The sequence below is a fragment of the Tigriopus californicus genome, chromosome 2 (genome assembly GCF_007210705.1).
Source record: "Tigriopus californicus strain San Diego chromosome 2, Tcal_SD_v2.1, whole genome shotgun sequence".
Taxonomy (NCBI): Eukaryota; Metazoa; Arthropoda; class Copepoda; order Harpacticoida; family Harpacticidae; genus Tigriopus; species Tigriopus californicus.
The window spans coordinates 2567534-2587137 of NC_081441.1; the positions used below are offsets into that span (position 1 = coordinate 2567534).

Here is a 19604-nt window from a genome sequence, read left to right on the forward strand (position 1 = left end):
TCGCCGTGAACTGGAATGTGAACTCGAGATGGCTTTCTTCTGGCCTTAGTGAACTTGCCAATGGTCGCAAAAGTATTGTTCAAGAGCAATATTTCATCCATTGAAATTCCTAGCTGTACAAGACAGAGGTTCCCTAAGTGAGAGAGGGGACTTCGGGGATGAAGATCCTTTATTCGTTCTCTAGAGCCATATCTGAACTCCTTCAAGAACTTTCGTAATCTTCTCTATTCTCTGCATGCCATAATACCCCAGGGTTGCCAATTCTTCAACCAGCCTTGGCAAATGTGGAACCACAGGTGGGAAGGAGGCATGAATTTCAGCATTGAACTATCTTCACAACAGAAACATTCAATTGTTATCTCTCTGTCCATTTGAATACTTTTTCCATGGCTCCTTCTCAGTTTTTGGAACCCTGGATTCCGGATCCTGAACCTCGGGCTTCCGCTATCTTATGGCTTTGACTATAACATTTCAGCTAGGAGCTGAAAAAAAGTTTCTCCCATTTAGTGGAGGTAAGATATAGATTCAATCGCACATAACGAGAGCGCTCATAACCATGGCTTGACCTTATGAGCCAACACTTGTCAACTTTAGAGGAATGGTGCAGGCCTTATTGATATTCCAGGATTTCTCAAATCCTTAGAATCGACCATTCCTAGAGATTTGGAGTAAACAAGTCGAGTACAAAAAGTACCAGGGTCCTTTGGTCCGGATTTTTGCACTTCTTTCTTGCAAAAGGAAAAAAAAATTGAGCCTCAATCTTTATCTTGGCACAGACTTGCTCGCTCAGTACGCTCACATTGGAAACGAATTCGGAGAGCGCCCTTTCTCATCCTCTCATATGATATTAAGACGCTGGCTTCGGTATTAGCATTCTCTCTTGGGGGTAATACGTGGAGTGAAATGGAAGAAAAAGTCAAATTTTCTTATCAAATTAGTTGGCCGCTCCTCGTTTCGAGTCGTGGAACCCGAGAGAGATGGCTTGCACAACGGGTGTGTCGCCTCGGTTGTTGTATTATTTTTAGTGTTTGTTTGGACATGTGTCTGGGCAATTTTGGAGGTGAGCGTGGAAGTTGGGCATTTTTATTGAAGCACCAGAGGAGAGGGAAGAAGGCATATTTGGAACTGTTCTATGCCAGTTGTCCTATTTTAGAATCTCCGAGGATCCCTTACCCAAAGGAAGGAAGCGCACCTACATAAGGTGAGGTACGTGTGCACTCCTGCTTTTGCTCTTTCCCCGGGTCCAAGGTCCTCCTTGGCATTAAGGAACCATTTGAAAGGAAGCTATGGTTTATAGGCTCAACTGTCTTGACTCTCATATCGTAATGGGGACTGTTGGCAGTGCCTTTTCATGCAAGGTTTTCTGGCCCAAACCCTCATGGTGACCTCGGAAATTGACCAAACACCAAAAGTCAAGCCGACCTCAGCTTCGTCTTCCGCCACTACTTGATAAGCGTGCGATGCACGTGCACAACCAGAGAGTCGAAAAATGAAGAAAAATGATTCCTTCAGAGGACCGGCTCTCCCCATCTGCCGTGGCCTTTAGGTTTTGCATTCCTGCACACCGTTTCTATTTCAAGCAACCTCGTCGCTTTTCACGGCTGCTGTTGAGAAACCTTTGGGAAGTTTCCAAATGAGACTTCTACAAAGCTAATTGGAATCGTCATGTTTGACACTATTGCAATCTGGTCTTACCTGAGCTCAATGTGACCGTCTCTGATGATGAGGGCCAGGTAGTCGCCTGTCATGTCCGCGGATTCTCCGGTTAGGAGAAGAATTCCTTCGCCGGACGCTGGTCGGAATTCCATACTCAATTGAAGGTCCGAATAGGCATTGGTCAAGGTGGGTAAGGCCAAGTAGGAGTGGCCACTGAATCTAGGGGACGAGATGTAACGATCTGCAAAGGACAAGCAAAGGGCGGTTTTTTTCTTTTGAATGCATGGTGCCCACAGCACTCTTTGGCCCTCTTCATTCCCTCCCGCATGAGCCTGAACCGTGGTGAGGTTCTATTGAGTGCGAACCCTTGAAGCGATAATATCTTCCCATTACCCGTGTTTAATTGAATGGGACTGCTTCCAGAGGTCTGTGGGCTGTATTTAGCCCATTTAGAGGCAAGGGAGACGGGGAAGTCGGGGGAGAGAGTTGCAATCGAAAGAATGGGTTCCAATTGGTTTGACACTTCCCATTTCATTTCTACCAAAAGGGGTGAGCCTGTTCTTTTGTTCTTTCAAACAGCTGGGGAGGAAGAGAATGAGAACAAACTTTGGAACATTTTTCTTGTGTAGAAAAAAGTGGATCCCACCCTCTTAGACACTTTCTATTTGGTGGATTGAGCTCCTGAGCAACGGAAGGTTGAAAGCAATCCCATTTGAACGTGAAAAGTTATGAGCTTTTTGTTGCCTAATGTCTGAGTATCACCTGATATTTCATTATTTACGAAAACTGAAATAGTTTCGTGCAGAAACTATAATTCTTCTACATAAGATTTTACAAAATGACATTAAAAGTGGCCCTATCTTCCCATTCAAACAGATCTAATTGTATAGGGTGTTTCCTTTTAGTGGAGATCAAGAGCATGGAATCAAGTAGTCTTGATGCATTTCGATTTGGAACTCTAACCGCGAGACCTTGTAATTGTGGTGTAGGGATTCATATTGGCAGACTATGTGAAAGTAAGCAGATAAAGACGTAGATAGAAGGGGCCAAAAACCACTGAAATCTCCACGGGTAAACAAACAAATATTGGGAACGAACTTACCCAGTGCGCATTTCTCTCCATATTTGCCGTGCGGACACAAACATCTCTTCTTGATGATGTTTTTTTCATTCCGGGTCATAAAGCATTCTCCCTCCACTCCACATTCGAGATTACAGAAGGCGTCGATCTCATAGACTTTATCTTTATATTCCTCAACGTCACCCTGATCCGCCTTTGTTGGCGGAGGCAGGAGTTTACTTTTCGGTCGCGTCAAGTTAGGGGGATTTCTCGCCCCTGAAATGGATGGGAGTACTCGAGGGGGTTCAATGAAAGAGTGTGAGGGATCTTCATCGTCATCAAGTTTGCTTGGACGGATTGGCGATTGAGACCCTTGGGGTAAGGAGGAGAGTTGACGACTGCCATGAGCTTCGGCTGTCCCCGTAGAATAATGCACATGGTGAGTTGGTAGGCCCAGCTTCTCCAGCTCTGCATCGCTGGGATCATTGGGCTGGTGGGGTGGAGGGTCGATGTCAACTTCAATTTGTATGGCTAGGTTAGGGGACGATGCCTCGTCAGTCTTCAAAATTGACCTGACATCAGCGGCCTTGGCTTCGGGTTCAGCCACTGTTGTGTCGTTCAACACTAAATGAGATAGAGAAATAAAGAGATAATGAACGTTCGTTTAGGCGAGGGGTTGTCAAGGCCTGTGTCGCGTATTAATCCGGGGGATTTCCGCCGGCTTCATCTCGTTCTTTCCCTGGTCCATCTCTTGTTCTGCTACTAATCCCCTCATCACAAATCTAAAGCTATTCCTTGAGTTCTCATTTTCACCCTCCTGACTCCATGGAACGGAAATTCTCTTTGAAGCGTTGGGGTCTTAGTTTCGTTTCTTGAGATGTCCCTTGATCCCTTCCTCAAAATTGAAAACGGGTGTTAAGCTGCCTGGCCAACCAGGGTTGCCTCCCATGGGAGTCTTCGTACTTCGGTGGAACTTATGATTCGATTTGGCGCTCAAGGTCAATTCCTGAGCTTTGCTATTTCATTCAGACCAATCAATGGCGGCGGACGAAATTTGTTCCCTTGACAAGATGATCGGCAGCTTGTTTTGGAACCCTGAGACAAGCCAAAAGACCACGAGTTAAGACTTCGCGACTCTCTCGAGGACCACGGAAATGTCAAAGTGGAATGGAATATCACGGAAAAAGTATTTCTGCGCCTTTTGTTCTTGCTCGCTAAATCCGTGTTCCTTGTCTGTTCCATCTCTCACTTTGAAGGTTTTCGTTCAAGAAATTGGAAGCTCCGTTAAATGTCACCCGTGACAAATTCATGTGGACACACATCTCTTGACGAAATCGAGGTTGAGAAATACGTGGAGCTTCCCAAGAGGGTGTGAAACATTTATGGCCACAAGACTTTTTCTCAAGGTGGGTCTATACCTGACCAAACACGTACGTAGAGTAGGAGACCACAATCCCATTTGCTCCTAGATTTATGGGTTTTCCCGAGTAGTTGGATAGCCAAATTGCAGAGAAATTGCATTTCTTTCTTTCAAACTGTGAGAAATACCGCCTCTTTCGGTCTCTCTTTCCATTACGTTCCACTTGTCACAAAACGTGCTCTCAACGTGCCACGGATCAAAATACTCCCGAAACTAATATCTGTTTTGAACAAAACTAAACGCCATGCCATTGAAGAAGTTGCACTCCGACGAAATGTTTCTCTTCGCCCTGAATGCAAAATCCGGAATACAGATGGTAAACTGTTTGATGAGGGATGAAGTTGAGTATCTCGAAAGCCCGACAAGTTCACACGAGCTGGGTTGAAATCCACTAAAGTCCATTGGCAGAGATTGAAATCCAATGCCTGGAAATGCATCGATCTATCGAATTTGATGGTCAGTTCTGGACCCTAGCCGCCAGCTAGAATAAGGCAAATGGAGATTCACTCTCTCAAGTGGAAACAAACCCGACCCCAACTCAACGGCTTCAGCGCTATTCCAAAAGACTTGGACTTTCATTCTCATACAAAGAGATTCGAGGGCCCCAAGGGGACACAATTTAAACCCAAAATGTTCTCCATTTTGACAAGTTTGATGAATTTGATTGTACTTCTCGAAATTGTTAGGATGTTCTATACCATGATACGATAGAGTGTTTACAGAGCTGAAAAGTTCTTCCTTTGTAATGTTGATGACTTTCTTTGGGCCACAGAATGACTAAAGTCAGTATTTTATGTCTGGTTATTGTTTTCAAATTAGAGTACAATAGACAAATGAAGCCAAATAATCCAAAACCTGAGTTTTAATTTTTTAGCAATGAAAGACGTCAGAGGCATGATCGTTTCCATTATACTGTATAAGGTCAATCCTTTGGATGATTTGAATTGATGCAAGAAAGTAACTTGATGCCAAAAGTCGGATGTCTACTAAGAGAAGTTATCTCGGCAATCGTGAACAATTTACTTAATGTTATATACTTACTTAAACAGCTATATCCATTGAAGTGGAGGGCGTATCCTTCTGTACACGAGCATTCAAACATCTCATTATGAATGTTGAAGCAGGTCTGATCGCACGGATGACCATTCTCACAACGACCTGGAACAAAGATAATGGAATTGTAAGTCTCAAAACGACCGACTTCTTCATCCCCATCATCATCATCAGCAGCAGCAGCAACAACAACTACAGTCCTTCCAAGACCGAATAAGAGAAGACGTGGGAGTTGGTACATGCACGGGGATCTTGGATTATATACTCTATACCGAGGAAGAGGATTCCCTGGTGTGGATTTGTGATTCCCAAGGGCCTTGGTTTGTTTATGCCAGTATTTATAGAGTAATACCACCACCGCCACCACCAACACCATCATCACTACTACCACTACTACTGCTATTGTACTCTACGTATACCGTGGCATACACATGGAGATCTTCTGATGTGTTCCTTATCCAGAGATCAGCATCAAAATTTTAGCTGAGCCATATATTTACTGACGAAGTAGCAGCTAGGGTCCCCGGATCAAATGCTCATCATACAACGGATACAGGGGACAAAAGAACAGTGATCCCGAAGTGGACAGGGACCTCTGAACATCTAAGAGAGTGACCAAGTTGGATCAAGGTTGAAGCCTCTTTGGGGAACATTTCAATTGGGCGAGAAAAGACGTATCCCTCGCTTTTCATTATGGTCTTGAGCCAAGTCTCAAGTCTGAACCAAGAACATCCGCAGTACGTAAATTGCTCCCACGTCAAAGACGAAATGGCAGACACATCCATTTTCCGGCCCGCAAAACGAGCCGAGTTTTACAGTGTTGTTTTGAAAACGAAGCAAATCAAGACCAAGGAAGGTGTGAGTGCCCAGGGCTACAAATATGCGGAAACCATTCTCTACGGCTTCAGCTCGATAATGATAACTCGCCAAAAGATCCTGGAGTATAGTACACGTGGATCTTGGTATCTTTGTCTCCACCATCGTTAAGGCTGAGGTCGTTCCATAATGCCCGAGGCCGACATTTTTGTGCTCATTTACAATATTTTATGAGCTAGAAGCCAGCGGCGGCGGAAAAAAAGAGTGATGCATAATTTTTCCCTCAATGCCTGCCTGAATGTCGTTGTCATTTACAGCTTGGTACTTGAAAACGAGCGTGAAAGAACATTGGGATATCCAGAGGGAGAGGACCCATGTAGTGGAGGTGGTGGTGGAACAACTTTCTTGGTCGAATATCATTATGGGAGCAGTTTTAAGGCCAGGGAATTTGGACACCGCAAGACTTTTAAGGACAAAGTCTAGACACTGAGGAAAGGTTTCCGAACGTGGCTCATCAAGGAAAGAACTTTCATGATTGGAGGGAAGTACTCCAGACAACTTGAAATGAGGGCACTAAATCCAGGATGGAAGCTGATACTCTATCAAGACCAACATGATATTGAGGCAAGTGCCAGACCAATTTCAATTTTGCGAACAACAGTTTTGATGGAAATCAGAGATTTACTGGGGCAAGATGAATGTGGCATTTATGCTACACACCCTTAAGGTTGATCACTCTGGAGAAGCAATTTGGGAACTCATTTCATGGCGTAATAGCCATCTGAAGTCGGCCATCTAATCAGGCGATGCTTTTGGAGGAGGGTAACTTTGGAGCTGTATTCAAGAATCATCGTCGCTTCTCCACTTGTTCCGCCCTTTAGCAGATCATCAATCAAGCCTTTCAAGCGGCCTTAAGTCGGCTTTCATCGATAAAATTCTCAGGAAAAGTCTCGAAGTTCCCCTCCCTGAGCTGAACGGAAAGTCCTGTTCACATGAGAGACATCTGAACAACTGGGGACAAGGTGCTTCCGTGGATGAATAGAATGGTAGGACCCATTCAATCAGGTTCCAAAATAAGAGGGAGGCTTTGGGATTTGTTGTAGGTGCTGTACAATGTGCATGCATTTCTGAGTAAATTGAAAACTCTATTGACAAAGTGGGATTTACTCTGGCCATATTTACCCATGTTCTACCAGGACCATCGAGGCATCGAGGCCCTCGCTCCCCTCTTCCTCTCTCATGGTAACCCAAAGTACACAGATCGATGTTCCAACTTCCAACCCCAATCTTCTAGCCTCCCCGTTCTCCAAGTACATACAAACGAATTTCGTAATAGACACTCAAATCCTCACTAGTAAAACCAAAGCCAAAACAAAAGCCAAAACAAAAGCTCTGACAATCAACCCTGGGAGGGGAATTTGAATGTGAGGGTCTGTCTGGCTTTGCTTCGAGTCAGCATGGCCAGAAGACGGAGGAGCGTCGTTTGGTAGCTCAATGGAATTATTCATGCCAATCTTTGGACCTTGAGGAGCATGTCCTAGTGGACCTTTTTTCCCTTTCGTGTAAGCTTAAATTGGATGGGGAGGACTTTCAACAATGGGGTTTGAAGCCAGAATACTAGACCAAGGGCTCATGAGGAAACACTGAAAAGGGAGAATATTTTCCAGCGATTCAAGGACCGTGGAGGGGAGGAGATTATATCTTTGCGGACGGGAGGGCTTCAGAACACAAACAATGATGGTGATGAGAAACAAGCTTATCCATCTTCTTTAACGTTGTTTTGGCATTTGACATTTTGAATACGACTGTGCAAGTAAAGCATAAAAGTGCATCTATTCGGTGCTTGCAAAATAGATGAAAGGAGCTTTAATTTTCCAAAGTTATAAATTGCTTTTGAGAGAATGCAAAAAATTCTTGTTTTTAGCTCTAATCGTGGACGTTTATCTTACGTAAGACAAAAGGTTGAATGTCGATCGGGCCAATTTGGCAGTTAGGGCAACATGATTTATGCTCACTCCAATATTGTTGCATCCTGTTGTGAATTTGAGCACCTCTTGTGAGGGCAATCATAAAACACCGAAAAATATGGTTATTTCAAGGAAACGCTTAGTATCGCTTGCAGAAATAAAACCTTGAATACCCACCCGATATTATGAAACCTTAGTTGCCATCATTTAGCATTACCACTTTGTGCTTTCAGATGTACGTTTAGAAATAGGCTTCTGGCCAACCCCTTTGGACTAACCACTTTTTAACAACGGTCAAAGTGTCAATTCTAATGTATTGTATTGTATGTTCAGCCATTCCAATACCAAAAAGTAGGCGATAGAGAAATATAGGAATAAGATGTCAATGAATTTTCCATTTGTTCAGCAAGTTTCTCAACAGGTTTGCTCGGGCATAAATCGTTTTGGTCAAGATTCGAGAAGTGTGCACTGCTCGTTGCTGACAACGTTCATGTTGATCACTAGGAATCTGATTTTCGTTTATGCGTCAGGAACCAATTGTGGAGTTACGCATTTTGGCTCTTACCATATGAATTAGAATTTCAAGCATGGCGTCTGTCATAGACTGGAGGTAAAGTCTTTGTTCTATCATTGAAGCCAACGTCTTAGTCAAATCTGAGTCTATCGACCTTTTTAATTGCACCATTCTTAAAAGAAAGAACTGGAGGAAAAATTCTTCGTTTTCAGCCTTTTGCACGAGGTTGAAAGCCAGTACGTTTCAAACAAACAGGCTTGACAACTCGATATTTGAACAGAAAATTATTTCCATAAGATTAACAAAAGCTGATGCACAATCCTCTCAAATTTGATTGGTTCAGCCGTCAAAGCCTTGCGTTTAATTGAAGCTGATTTGATTTTGTACCTCGTTGAGCATGAGAGACTGAGTAGTCCACACCAACGTAACAGTAAGTGGACTTGAGACCTTGAACAGTCTTCGACTCGGCCTTGGCAAATGATCCTGAAGGGCTCGACTGAGCTGAAGATGACAACCAATGGATTGGATTTCCCTTCCCATAAGGTTTACTTGGGAGGCTTTCAAGCTGAATGGCCTTGACTTGACTCGGAAAGTCCGTCGTTGTCAATTATTCTGACCAGGCTGTGTTGGAGTTGGGTGAAGATTGCTCCCTCCGTCTTATTTGTTAGGCTATGATTTTGGGCCACCCTCAAAAATCAATCCATGTCTTCAATGACTTCAATCCTCTTAGGAGCCACTCCAATCTCGTCTATCGACTTTTTTCTCAAATATGCTCTTGTGTAAGAGCCGGGATGGACCTCGTCGTTATCAAGGCTGCAAAAAAGCCACGGTCAAAAGGGAAAAAGAGCCAAAGAAGGCCATTTTAGTTGTCCACTAAGTTCAGGCCGCCGCATGCTGACTTGGTCTGGTCGGTCCACCATGCAAAATCGGCTCTTTCTTGGACTCTTGAGACAAAAAACGACACGGTTGACACTTTTTCCCTCTCCCAAGACCACACTCACACAATGGCGCCATGAGAAGTGGAGTTCCCTTGATCGGCAAAGAGTGTGACGCAGTTTATCAAAATGAAAAGAGTAAAGTAGTACGTGGTATGTTTGCAAGGAAGAGATGAGATTTAACCGGTGTGTCATGGATCAGAAATTCCTCGCCGGGCGATTTCATTTGTTTTTTTTCAACTGTTGACTTTGTCTTATCAAACTCTTTTCAGAAAGACTATTTTTCCTTGCACCAACTAATTCGTTACTGAAGTCTTCCTTCTTATTTAATATCTTTTATTCGAGACGTTTCTTGAGTAATACTTGAAAGTGGGTGCGAAACAGTCACCCTGAAACCAAGCCAAAGGGCGCGGATTTTTATCCATGACAAAGGCCGACCGTCACGATCAACTTGAAGACAGTCCATTCTTCCCCTAACTTGATCCAATCCAAGTTTCTGGAGCGATACGCCGCCCCCAAAACGCCTTCACGATTGTTGAACATATCCTTTTCGTTTGGTCGTTGAATGAGCCAACAAAATCGAATAGCAGTTCCGTGTTTTCCGGGTTCGTAAACAAAGCTGTGTGCACTGTGTCACCTAGGAGCGCGCAGGGTCGTGTATTTGATTCAGTGTTCCATGCATACCATATTGATCCAACAGGGAACATATGTCTTGTTAACAGGCTCATAAATTGAAGGAAATGGTGCCAAACAAAACTTGACACCGACTGCCTAGAATTCGCACTTCACGTTTGGAACGAGTCTGCCAAACGAGAAAAAATATCGATCCCAGTTCCATCCCTGAGGGACTTGCCGTGTTAAATCAATGATTATTTCCCTTTTTCTTGAGCTATCGCGGGAAATCCTCAGAAAATCGATATATGTACATACGAAGGGACGAGAGAAAGAAGGCAATATGGAACATTTTGGACCCAGCGTTCTCTTTTTCCAACATTGAAGGACCTCGAGTTGATTTCGGAACAGGGTTCACTACCTAGGTGTGAATGAAGATCCGCGCGAGAACATATCAACGAGGTCATTACAGGGCTCGGGGATGAACCGCCGCCTATCTCTCATGAAAGAGGCTGGCCGGGGGAATGGAGGATGAAAAGATGGGTCGGAAATGTTTCCATTTAATGGGTTGGACTGAGGAGGAGGAAAAGAAGAGAGATGGACACGGACTTTGGCAATGTGAATGGGAAACAAGAAAATTGGGAGGGGAGACGAGGGAATAACACAAACATAGCCAGATAGTTGTACAGATGGGGATCCGAGTAGAAGGAGAGACCCCGAGAAGGGGGACCGGGTCTAAGTAACCATATCTGAGGTGGTGAATAAATAACAAGAACCCACTAGAGAGTTGTTCCTTCACTCACTTCATTGCTCGCTTGACCCTCCTTCTCCCAATCCTAGTCCATGTGTATGTGGGTGTGAGGAGCTTGGGCTCGCCTTTGGTGATATCAGGACCTTCAATGGTCTGTACGCTCGACCATGGACAAGGTAAAGTGATGTCAGTCGCTTTCTGAGTAGTTTTCCTGGAGCTTTGTGTTTGACATTATGTGAACGCGGGAATGAATGTCCAACAACAATAGATGTTCACACAACTCAATTAATAAACACTTTTTGTGATAGCCAGTGCTACGTTTTGATTAGAAGGCATTGCTCTAAGTCTTTTTGTTTGAATACAAAGTGCTTTTTTGTTTTTGTTTTATTCAAACGGCAGCTTTTGAGAAAGCACCATCCACCTATTGTGGTAGAAAAGCATTCTCGAATAGTTCACATTTAGTCGAAAAAGTGCACTGTAAGTGCACATAAGCAGCTGCATTGTTAGAAAATGCAATATTCTGTCACAATATCGTAAATTTGGCGCGAGCTGAGAAAAATATGAAGCTCACAGATGTCATAGTAAATATGCAGGAGATTGCTGGACTTACGGTACTTGCCTTATCGAATTTATTCGTCTAGTAAAATCATCAAGCTTAGTGTGAAAACCGCTCTTTCACTTGCTGCATTATTTAAACAAAAACATATCGTAAATGGCCTCTGCCAACCAGCCACAAAGAACGAAAAAGCTTGTCGAATATCCAAAGAGCTCAGATAGGTTAAAAATGTCATCTTTTTCTTAGAACATCTTTTAGAGCAATCTATGTTAGTTCCCAAACTTATGTTTCCAAAGGTGCCTACATTAATTCATACAATCAATTCATTTAATCTAAGAAATGACATTCAAAGTGTTGCTGATGATATTCTGTTGTAAATCATGTAATCGCAAATAAAGATTGTACGCAATAAAGACCAGTGCATTGCACGAAATAACCAAATAGTCAAAGATCCAGCATCCGCCAGAATGTTATCTATTTAATGTAGCTCTAAATATAGGTTAGCCTTAAGCAAGTCTCATTCCAGGGTGACTTAAATCTGGCCATGACACGAATCTTTAGAACTTGAAATAAAGTAAGTCTGCTAATCTTTTAGTTCAGTTTTCAGAGTTTTGGGATTGTTCTTAGAGCTCGTGGTTTACAACCATTTCAAGGAGAACCCCGTGAACGAACTCTCAACTCATTCCTACCAACTTCTGCCCGTAATGACCGAACACTGAAGGCAAAGGAGGATAGCAACACTGCTAGAAAAAACCCTCATATTCACAACGTGGCTCCCACAATCTTTGCCAATTAAACTTAAAACTTCACGGGGGCAAGTGGGGGGTCTTTAGAGCCTGGTTTGGAATTCGAAACGAGCCCCCCCCCCCCCCCGTCTCACATGTTCCATGTTCCATTTGAGAGAAAGTTTCTAAGCAGTGGGCAAGCGGTTGGAATTACTCCAGATCATTGGAGATGTGAGAAATGGGTTCAGGGTCGATCAAGAGGAAGACCATTGGCTTGGTTAATGGTTGTTCCAGTCGGCCTTTTTTGTTTTTCCACTTTTGCCAGTTGCCCCTCAATGAAATGGTACGTTTCATTATTAGGAAAAGGCAAGCAAGTGGGTGTTATATCCAATATACACACCCACAGAACCTACAGGGTGCCTATATTTGTTGTTTGTCATTATTTTTCACTTACAGACCCTTTTCGTCACCCTGAATGACGATTGAAGTCAACAATTTATATAGACAACCATTTCATCACTCATTTCAAAGAGTTTCTGCAATTCGTTTGGCTTAGAAATCCTTAGGGAGGAAATTCAAGCAAAAGACGAACTCAACGGAAAAACAGGAACTGACTGGTTTTGAATTTGAATTTGAGAGCACCCTGTAGTGGAAATGAGTGGATGGATGGATGGTATTGATGTTGCAGGCCAGAAATGGAAATATTGGAAAACGCTTGAAGAGAAATGGCCTCCAGTCCATGCTCATAAGGAGGCTTTGCTGGCTTTGCTTTGCCAAGGCCTCGCATTTTATGCTTCCTTTTTCACATTGAAGCCTTTCTACTTACTCGTACAAGTAAAGCATATTGGGTTTGAACTCTTATTGAGCTAAGATGGTGTTTGAGTTCCGGATGAGACTTCGAAGCAACAGCTCTCTCTCGAAACTTGATGCTAAATATTTCCAGAAAGCAGCACCTGTATTCTGAATGATCACGAGAATTTTCCTCGGCCAGAGCACCAAGATTAAACAAAGCATTTAATCATGAACAAACAACGATGCTCACCTAAGGCTAGTCCATATGAGCATATATTCCTTACTATGCCCTTGGAGCTAATTCTCAGAAGGTACAAATGGTTCTATTGGGTTTTTCGTATATTAAGACCATATTGTTTTTTTTCCAATTAACATGAAACGGATAATGACATAAGTAAGGAGAAAATCGAACGATGAAAAATTAGCTTCGCATCCTGTTCCACTCGTATGAGCAATTCGTTTCACGTTGTAAATAATTCACGGAACCGCACATTTTCTAATCATGTGCTTTCTCTAATCTGAACACGCTCGTCCAACCATTTAAATCAAAGGTCAGAATATATCCAACACGAAGGCTGTGTCGCAAGCCAGCTGCACAAAACGTATTCCCACATCAGACTCATGGTTTGGAGTCCTGTGGAGTGGAACTGGTGGAACCTCTTTGCTCACTTGACATGGAATGGATATGGCAAATCAACCACAAAGAACTAGCGTCAAGAAGTGCGATCCATACGACAAACTAACAAACTGACAGACAGACTGACTGACTGACTGACTGACTGACTAAAGGACTAACTGAATGCATCCATTTCCTTTCGTTGAGTGGTTGTGGTATTTACGTTGTGAGAAAAAGGTCTTCCGTGAAAGTGGCAGAAGGTGGGAAGATCTCACTTTGGATGAGTGTCAATGTGTACTTTTGGCCACACCAATCGCCTTCTCACATGGAATAATTTTCTCTTGTAGCTTAAGGCCAAGATAGGCAGACCTGTTATGCACTTATCATCATAAGTTGGATGATCTTCGTTACATATAGTTCCAAAAGGCTGATCTTAGATTATGTGATACTCCAGAGGATGGTTCCGGGTCTTTGGAGTAAATGATGTTTTCTCTCCTGGTTGTACTCATATGGTTGGTTGTCGAAATGTATGGCATTGGATGAGGTGTCTCAGCAGGGGGCACGAACAAAAGCGGCCTTTGTTCCAAGGTCAAGTCTGGGCGAGAGTGAAATCAATTAAGGCTAAGTAGATCCCTTTCCATAAATCCATTGTCCTTTCATTTGCTCAGTATGCGATCATATGTAAATGACTTGGCAACATCAACCCATTATTGTACGAGGAACTGCACACTCAAAGCGGCCTTTCACGATGAGTAAATCTTCTGTAAAAGGAAATCCAATGCCAATGGTAATAAGACAGCCCTTACAGGCAAATGATGTCTCGGCACATTTCACGAATTCAGTTTTCTTCCATTTGACTCAAGCCAAAATATGCGACTTTCATATCAAATAGTATTCCTTTTCTTAGCCAGTTCCAAAATTGTACATAATGTTTACACTTCTGTATTTACCGTGTACACTTTTCAACACTGGCCTTTTTTTCACCGTGATTATTTTTGTAGACCAATGGTATGTAGGGTTGTTTTTCGGTAGATCTGACATGGAACTTGAGAATGAGCCCTCAGCCAAAACAGCAAAAAAGGTTGCTCTAATCCGAATTGAAGGCTGGTCCAAAGCGGTCGGCCTATTCGTGTGTATGTGTGTGTAGATATCATGTTGATTATGTCTGCCGAGACACAGCCTGGTTTCCGTCGGCTTGGTGCTTGCATGTCGACATGTTGGTATAACATAACAAACAAGAAGGCCCCTGAGGCCACATGCAATCAATTTATGACGCCTCCAAATGAAAAGTGAGTTTAGAAGCGTTTTATTCCAATCTGCGTTCCCATTGATGTACTTGGACGAAGGCCCAATCTCTGTATGCCTGTAATCTAACCCCTCGTTTGCTTGATCATACCTTGAAAAGCCGCTTCGAGTGGGATAAAGTTGGATCTCATGACGGGCAGAAGAGCCGCCAGAATGGCCAAAGTTCCAAAAATCACTGTTCCACCTCTCATCTTGGCGATCTTAACAAACGCACATGGTCACTTGTTCTTTTCGGAGGATAATGGATGGAACACTGGCGGGGAAAATGAGACCTTCAAGTGCTTCTTCCAAAGTAGAAGTTCAATCCGTCACATAATGTCCCTCATCTCACGATAACATCTCGAGTCCGGATATGGAGGCCGAAAACGGGCATTAAAAATTGATTTCCCTCTCCACTATTTGGTAGCAACACAATGACGTTAGCTGACAACTCTAATCGAAGAGGGCTCTATTCCGCAACTGCAGCCCTTATTCCTCTTGGTTGGTCGCCAGGGATTTCGAGGCTGCCGCCGAGGCTTCTTCAACGCCTCGTTACGAACGACGCGCCTCCTTCACTGGCCTCGGCCCATCTGAAGCGAGACAGAGCGAGCGACAGAGAAAGAGACCCCAACGGTCTCGGGGTGGTCGTAGTGAGGTTAGGGGTGTATACATCGTAGCTCTCTCCTTCTCCTAGTTCAAAGTGGTCCACTACTAAACAGATCCGACAAGACCGGGAGTGTGGACTTGGAACAAGCCAAAGAGAGCGGCGAGTGGAACAAGCAAGTCTAGCACGCAGGCCAGCAGGCAGGCAAGTAAGCAAGCAAGCAGGCAAGCAAGCAAGGCAGCACTCTTTGGGCCAAGACAGCGAACCAGTCTACTTCCTACCTACCTCGGAGTGGGGATAATGTGGAGGTACTTTAAACGAACTTGTATACCTAGAATTGAAAGTAGGCAATGATTGCTAATAGGATCGATAGGAAATGGATCTCGTCTGATTGAAACTTGAGAGAAGTGGAGACATGACGGTTCCTTGATTTGTTTTTAAACTTTTCCAATTTGGACAGAAACATGAGGTCATCGTTATTCATAACATGGGGGTCATGCCGGTTAAAAGAGTGTTACAGTTGTTTCTTTCCAATGAGTTAATTGCTAAAATACAGTGCAAGACGAGGATTTTTAAAATCATGTTTAGCTTATAGCCTTTTTGTGTCGCTTCACGCAATAAAACTCATATTTGAGGATTTTATTACTATCTTGAGAGAGAACATAGATGCAAGTTGTTTTGCATCTAAAAATCTTTAAGTATGTCCAGTACTCTGTTTATTTGGAATTATTTCTTTGAAATTAATTATCAAGTAAGCCTATATTTTGAAAGTTCGCCATCAGGTGAGAATCGTTTGGAGAAAAAAAGCTCAGATATCTTTAGATGGATTTATTTCACGAACACTTTGATCATGGTTGGATGATGTCAGCATCTAATCTTCATATATCAACAATTTCATGAGCATGTAAATCCTCAGGTTCTGGGTAAGCAAAAGCTTGTTTTCGCCACGACTTGGGCAAATTAAAGAAGACATGACATAGATAGTCCATAATGTTACAGAGGCCAAGGTGGAACACAATAAAGTGAGTTGGAAGAAATACAAAATTAAATTGAAAGGCTTGAAGCAAACCATATCGGATAGAATAATAAAAAAGAAGGGACCAAGAAAGAGAAATAGAAAGAAAAACAGGGCTAAACATCTATTTTAAGTGTTAATTTGTTCTGTTTACCAGAAAATGCAAAACGGCTTTGTCAGACCGATCTCTGGGGGGTTGAAATTATACCACTCGTTGGGAAAAGCAAAGTTCGGCAATCTTTGTAAAAATCCCGACTTGGCAACTAGAATAATTGAACTTCAACCGTCAAGCCGAGGATTGTTTTTCTATTTGAAAATATTGATACATGGTGGAAGTTCTTGCAAGCGCGACTACCTTATCACTTGAAGAATTTTAAGCGTGCGCAAATCTTGCAATTTTAGGAGCTTGGACTCATGAAACAAAGATAGAGTGTGAGATAACCACCTCGCATTATTTATCCAGCGTATAGCTCTTTTCTGGAGTATGGACAAGATCTTCAGTTTCGTACATTGGCCATAAAATTCAATACCGTACTCCAAGACACTGGATAAGTCCATTAAAAAGTTGTTTCTTTACAGTTTTCGGCCCTGACTTGCGAGTTCTGTTCAGACTGCAAAGAATTTTTCGAATTTTGTTTGCTTCCCTCTCAATGTGACAGTGACAGTTAAGTTTGCTATCGGGTTGCATTCCCAAAAATTGTATGGACTTTTCATTGGATGTGGTAGAACCCACCCCCTTTGACCTACATCCATTTATATTATTTAAAGTCAAAATTACATTTTTTGTGCTTGATAACCATGAATTTAGATTTATTTTAAAGTTAATTTATTCATTTCTAACCATTGGAAGATACGTTCCAGTTGCACAATTGTTTTCTCCTCTAGTTTATCAGGTTGGCTTTCAAAGCATTGAAGCGTCGTATCATCAACAAACATAATGCTTTTCAAATTGCTGTGCTGAGGCATGTCGTTTATATAGATCAGAAATAAGAGAGGTCCAAGGATGCTCCCTTGGGGAACCCCACATTTGACTTTCAGTTTCAAGGACCTAACATTATTCACCTCGATATACTGGTACCTTTCAGAAAGGTAGTTTTTGAACCAAACCATGGACCTACCGCGGAATCCGTAATACTCCAGTTTTTTTATCAATATACCAAGATCAACGCAATCAAAAGCTTTCTTGAGGTCCAGAAATATGGTAAGTGCCATTTTGGCGTATAGATTAGCAGAAATATTTTGTAGCAATTTTTGAACCGCATGCATAGTGTTATGTTGCTTTCTAAGACCAAACTATTCAGGGTAAAGGAGAACCTCTGCTTGTAAAAGGTTATGCATTTGTTTGTCGACAATTTTTTCTAACACTTTGGAGAAACTTAGGAAAATTTGTCACCTGATTTAAAAAGTGGAATGGCTCTCGCAATTTTCCATTTTGTTGGTATGTATCCGGACACAAAAAAGATGTTCACTAACCTCGTCAACGGAATTATTAAAACTGGAGCTATATGTTTTAGAATTCGGTTTGATAGACCGTCCGTTACTGAACTGTTTTTCCACTTGAGCTCATTGATTACCGCCTTGATTTCTTTACATTTTACCCATTTAAAATAAAAATTTCTCGACTTTTTCGGTCCTAATCCGCCCATGAGCTCTGCGTTTTGAGAGGGAAAGTTTCCGTTTAAAGTTACACCTATGTTTGCAAAATAGTTGTTAAATATTGTCGCAACTTCTTTTGGACTACATGTGAGTTGGTTTTCTTTGTTTGATTTGAGATTGAAAGAAACTGTTTGTGATAATGATAATGATGAAAATGATGGTGCTTTATTTCAAGGTGTTGAAAGCACTTGCATCTATTACAGAATTGGGAGGAAGCAATATGTTGAGCGATCTCAGAGCGGAACTTTCCCAAAGATAGGAATGAGCGGGAGTTGACTGGTAACTTATTCCATAACCGTGATGCAGTCCGGACAGAATCAGAATTCCGGTTTGTAAAGTGAAGGATTTTGACGTGTTACCCATCAGTTCATTTGTACCGTTCCAGAGGGTAAAGTATAGGCTTTAGTTAAAAAAAAAACATACAATTAATCAAGATCACTGGGGCGCTAACAATTTTGTGGCCTAGTCCAGGTATAGCTAGGTCTTTTGGAACTGGTATTGAAAGGGTTTACTGGCACCTTTGGCCTTGACTATCGCTATGATTTGCAAATTTTAACCATTGGCAAAAAAACACATTGACCTGCAGTATTATATCCAATAGCTTGCAACAAGATCACGAAGACATACCTCATTATTAGGGCCCAGATTTCTGTTTTTGCAAAAGCGTAAAATATTTTTGAAATGTATTTCATGGATCCTTGATAAAAAAAATCAATGTTAGAAAGTCCAAAAAAATCTAGGATATTGCAAAACACAAAATATTTTATATATAGTCGCTCTCTTTCAAAACTTCGCATTAATCAACTTTCATAATCACAACCCAATTTAGGGTTGCATACTGAAATATAATATAAAGCCTGACTATACTAAAGTGCCGTACCATGAGAAATGTATTCTTACAGTTCTTCAAAGTAAAAATCATAATCAATGTTAAAACTGAAAAATTACATTCGGTTCAAACTAAGACGAGCTCACAGAAATATGACACGAATCATACCCATTAATTATTGCACCTTTTTCTTTTTATAGCTTTCACATGTAGCGACAATAATTGAATGCGAAGCAAAAAACAGCCCTTACCGGTCCTTGGCAAAGCAAAAGCAAGATAACAACAACGACAATGCATTAAAACCATCAAGGTCCATCCCCTTTAATCTTTCCCTACCCGAATCTCAATGTTGGTCGTTTTGGTGCCTGAAATTGAGTTTAGTGTCCCTCTTCTGTACCAAGGGCTACAATTTGTGCTTGGATCTGAAATCTGCAGACGTGTTCCACCACATTCCGCTACCCCAAAATGGATGGCGTAAAGCTGTGCGGCTATTGGTGGTTCGGCAAGTGAACAAAATCAGTTGCATTATATTTCCACTTTGCATTTCAAAGTGGATTCAAAGTCAATCTGAGCGATTATGAAACACTTATTATGAAATCGGGTGGGGGGTCAGTTGTGTCTTCTCTACGGTTACTGGGAATCTAATACCCAGTTGGTGTTGGAAATCTGAACTTGTTCTCCGGGTTGGATGCAAAACATATAATTCTTATTTACTTAAAGCTAAATTGTTCGACTGTACAAGT

At 42.2% G+C, this 19604-nt stretch overlaps 1 protein-coding gene across 1 annotated transcript in view; it reads right to left on the bottom strand.

Annotated features, from left to right (window-relative positions):
* Positions 1–15291, bottom strand: part of LOC131876823 (pikachurin-like) — a 28272-nt gene extending 12981 nt beyond the window's left edge. Inside the window, exons 1-4 of the mRNA XM_059222322.1 lie at positions 14870–15291; positions 5178–5294; positions 2759–3340; positions 1696–1897 (exon numbers count right to left, since the gene is read on the bottom strand). Coding sequence (XP_059078305.1) covers positions 1696–1897; positions 2759–3340; positions 5178–5294; positions 14870–14969 — 1001 coding nt within the window. The 5' untranslated portion in view covers positions 14970–15291. The remainder of the gene's footprint in view (positions 1–1695; positions 1898–2758; positions 3341–5177; positions 5295–14869) is intronic.
* Positions 15292–19604: the final 4313 nt, after the last annotated feature.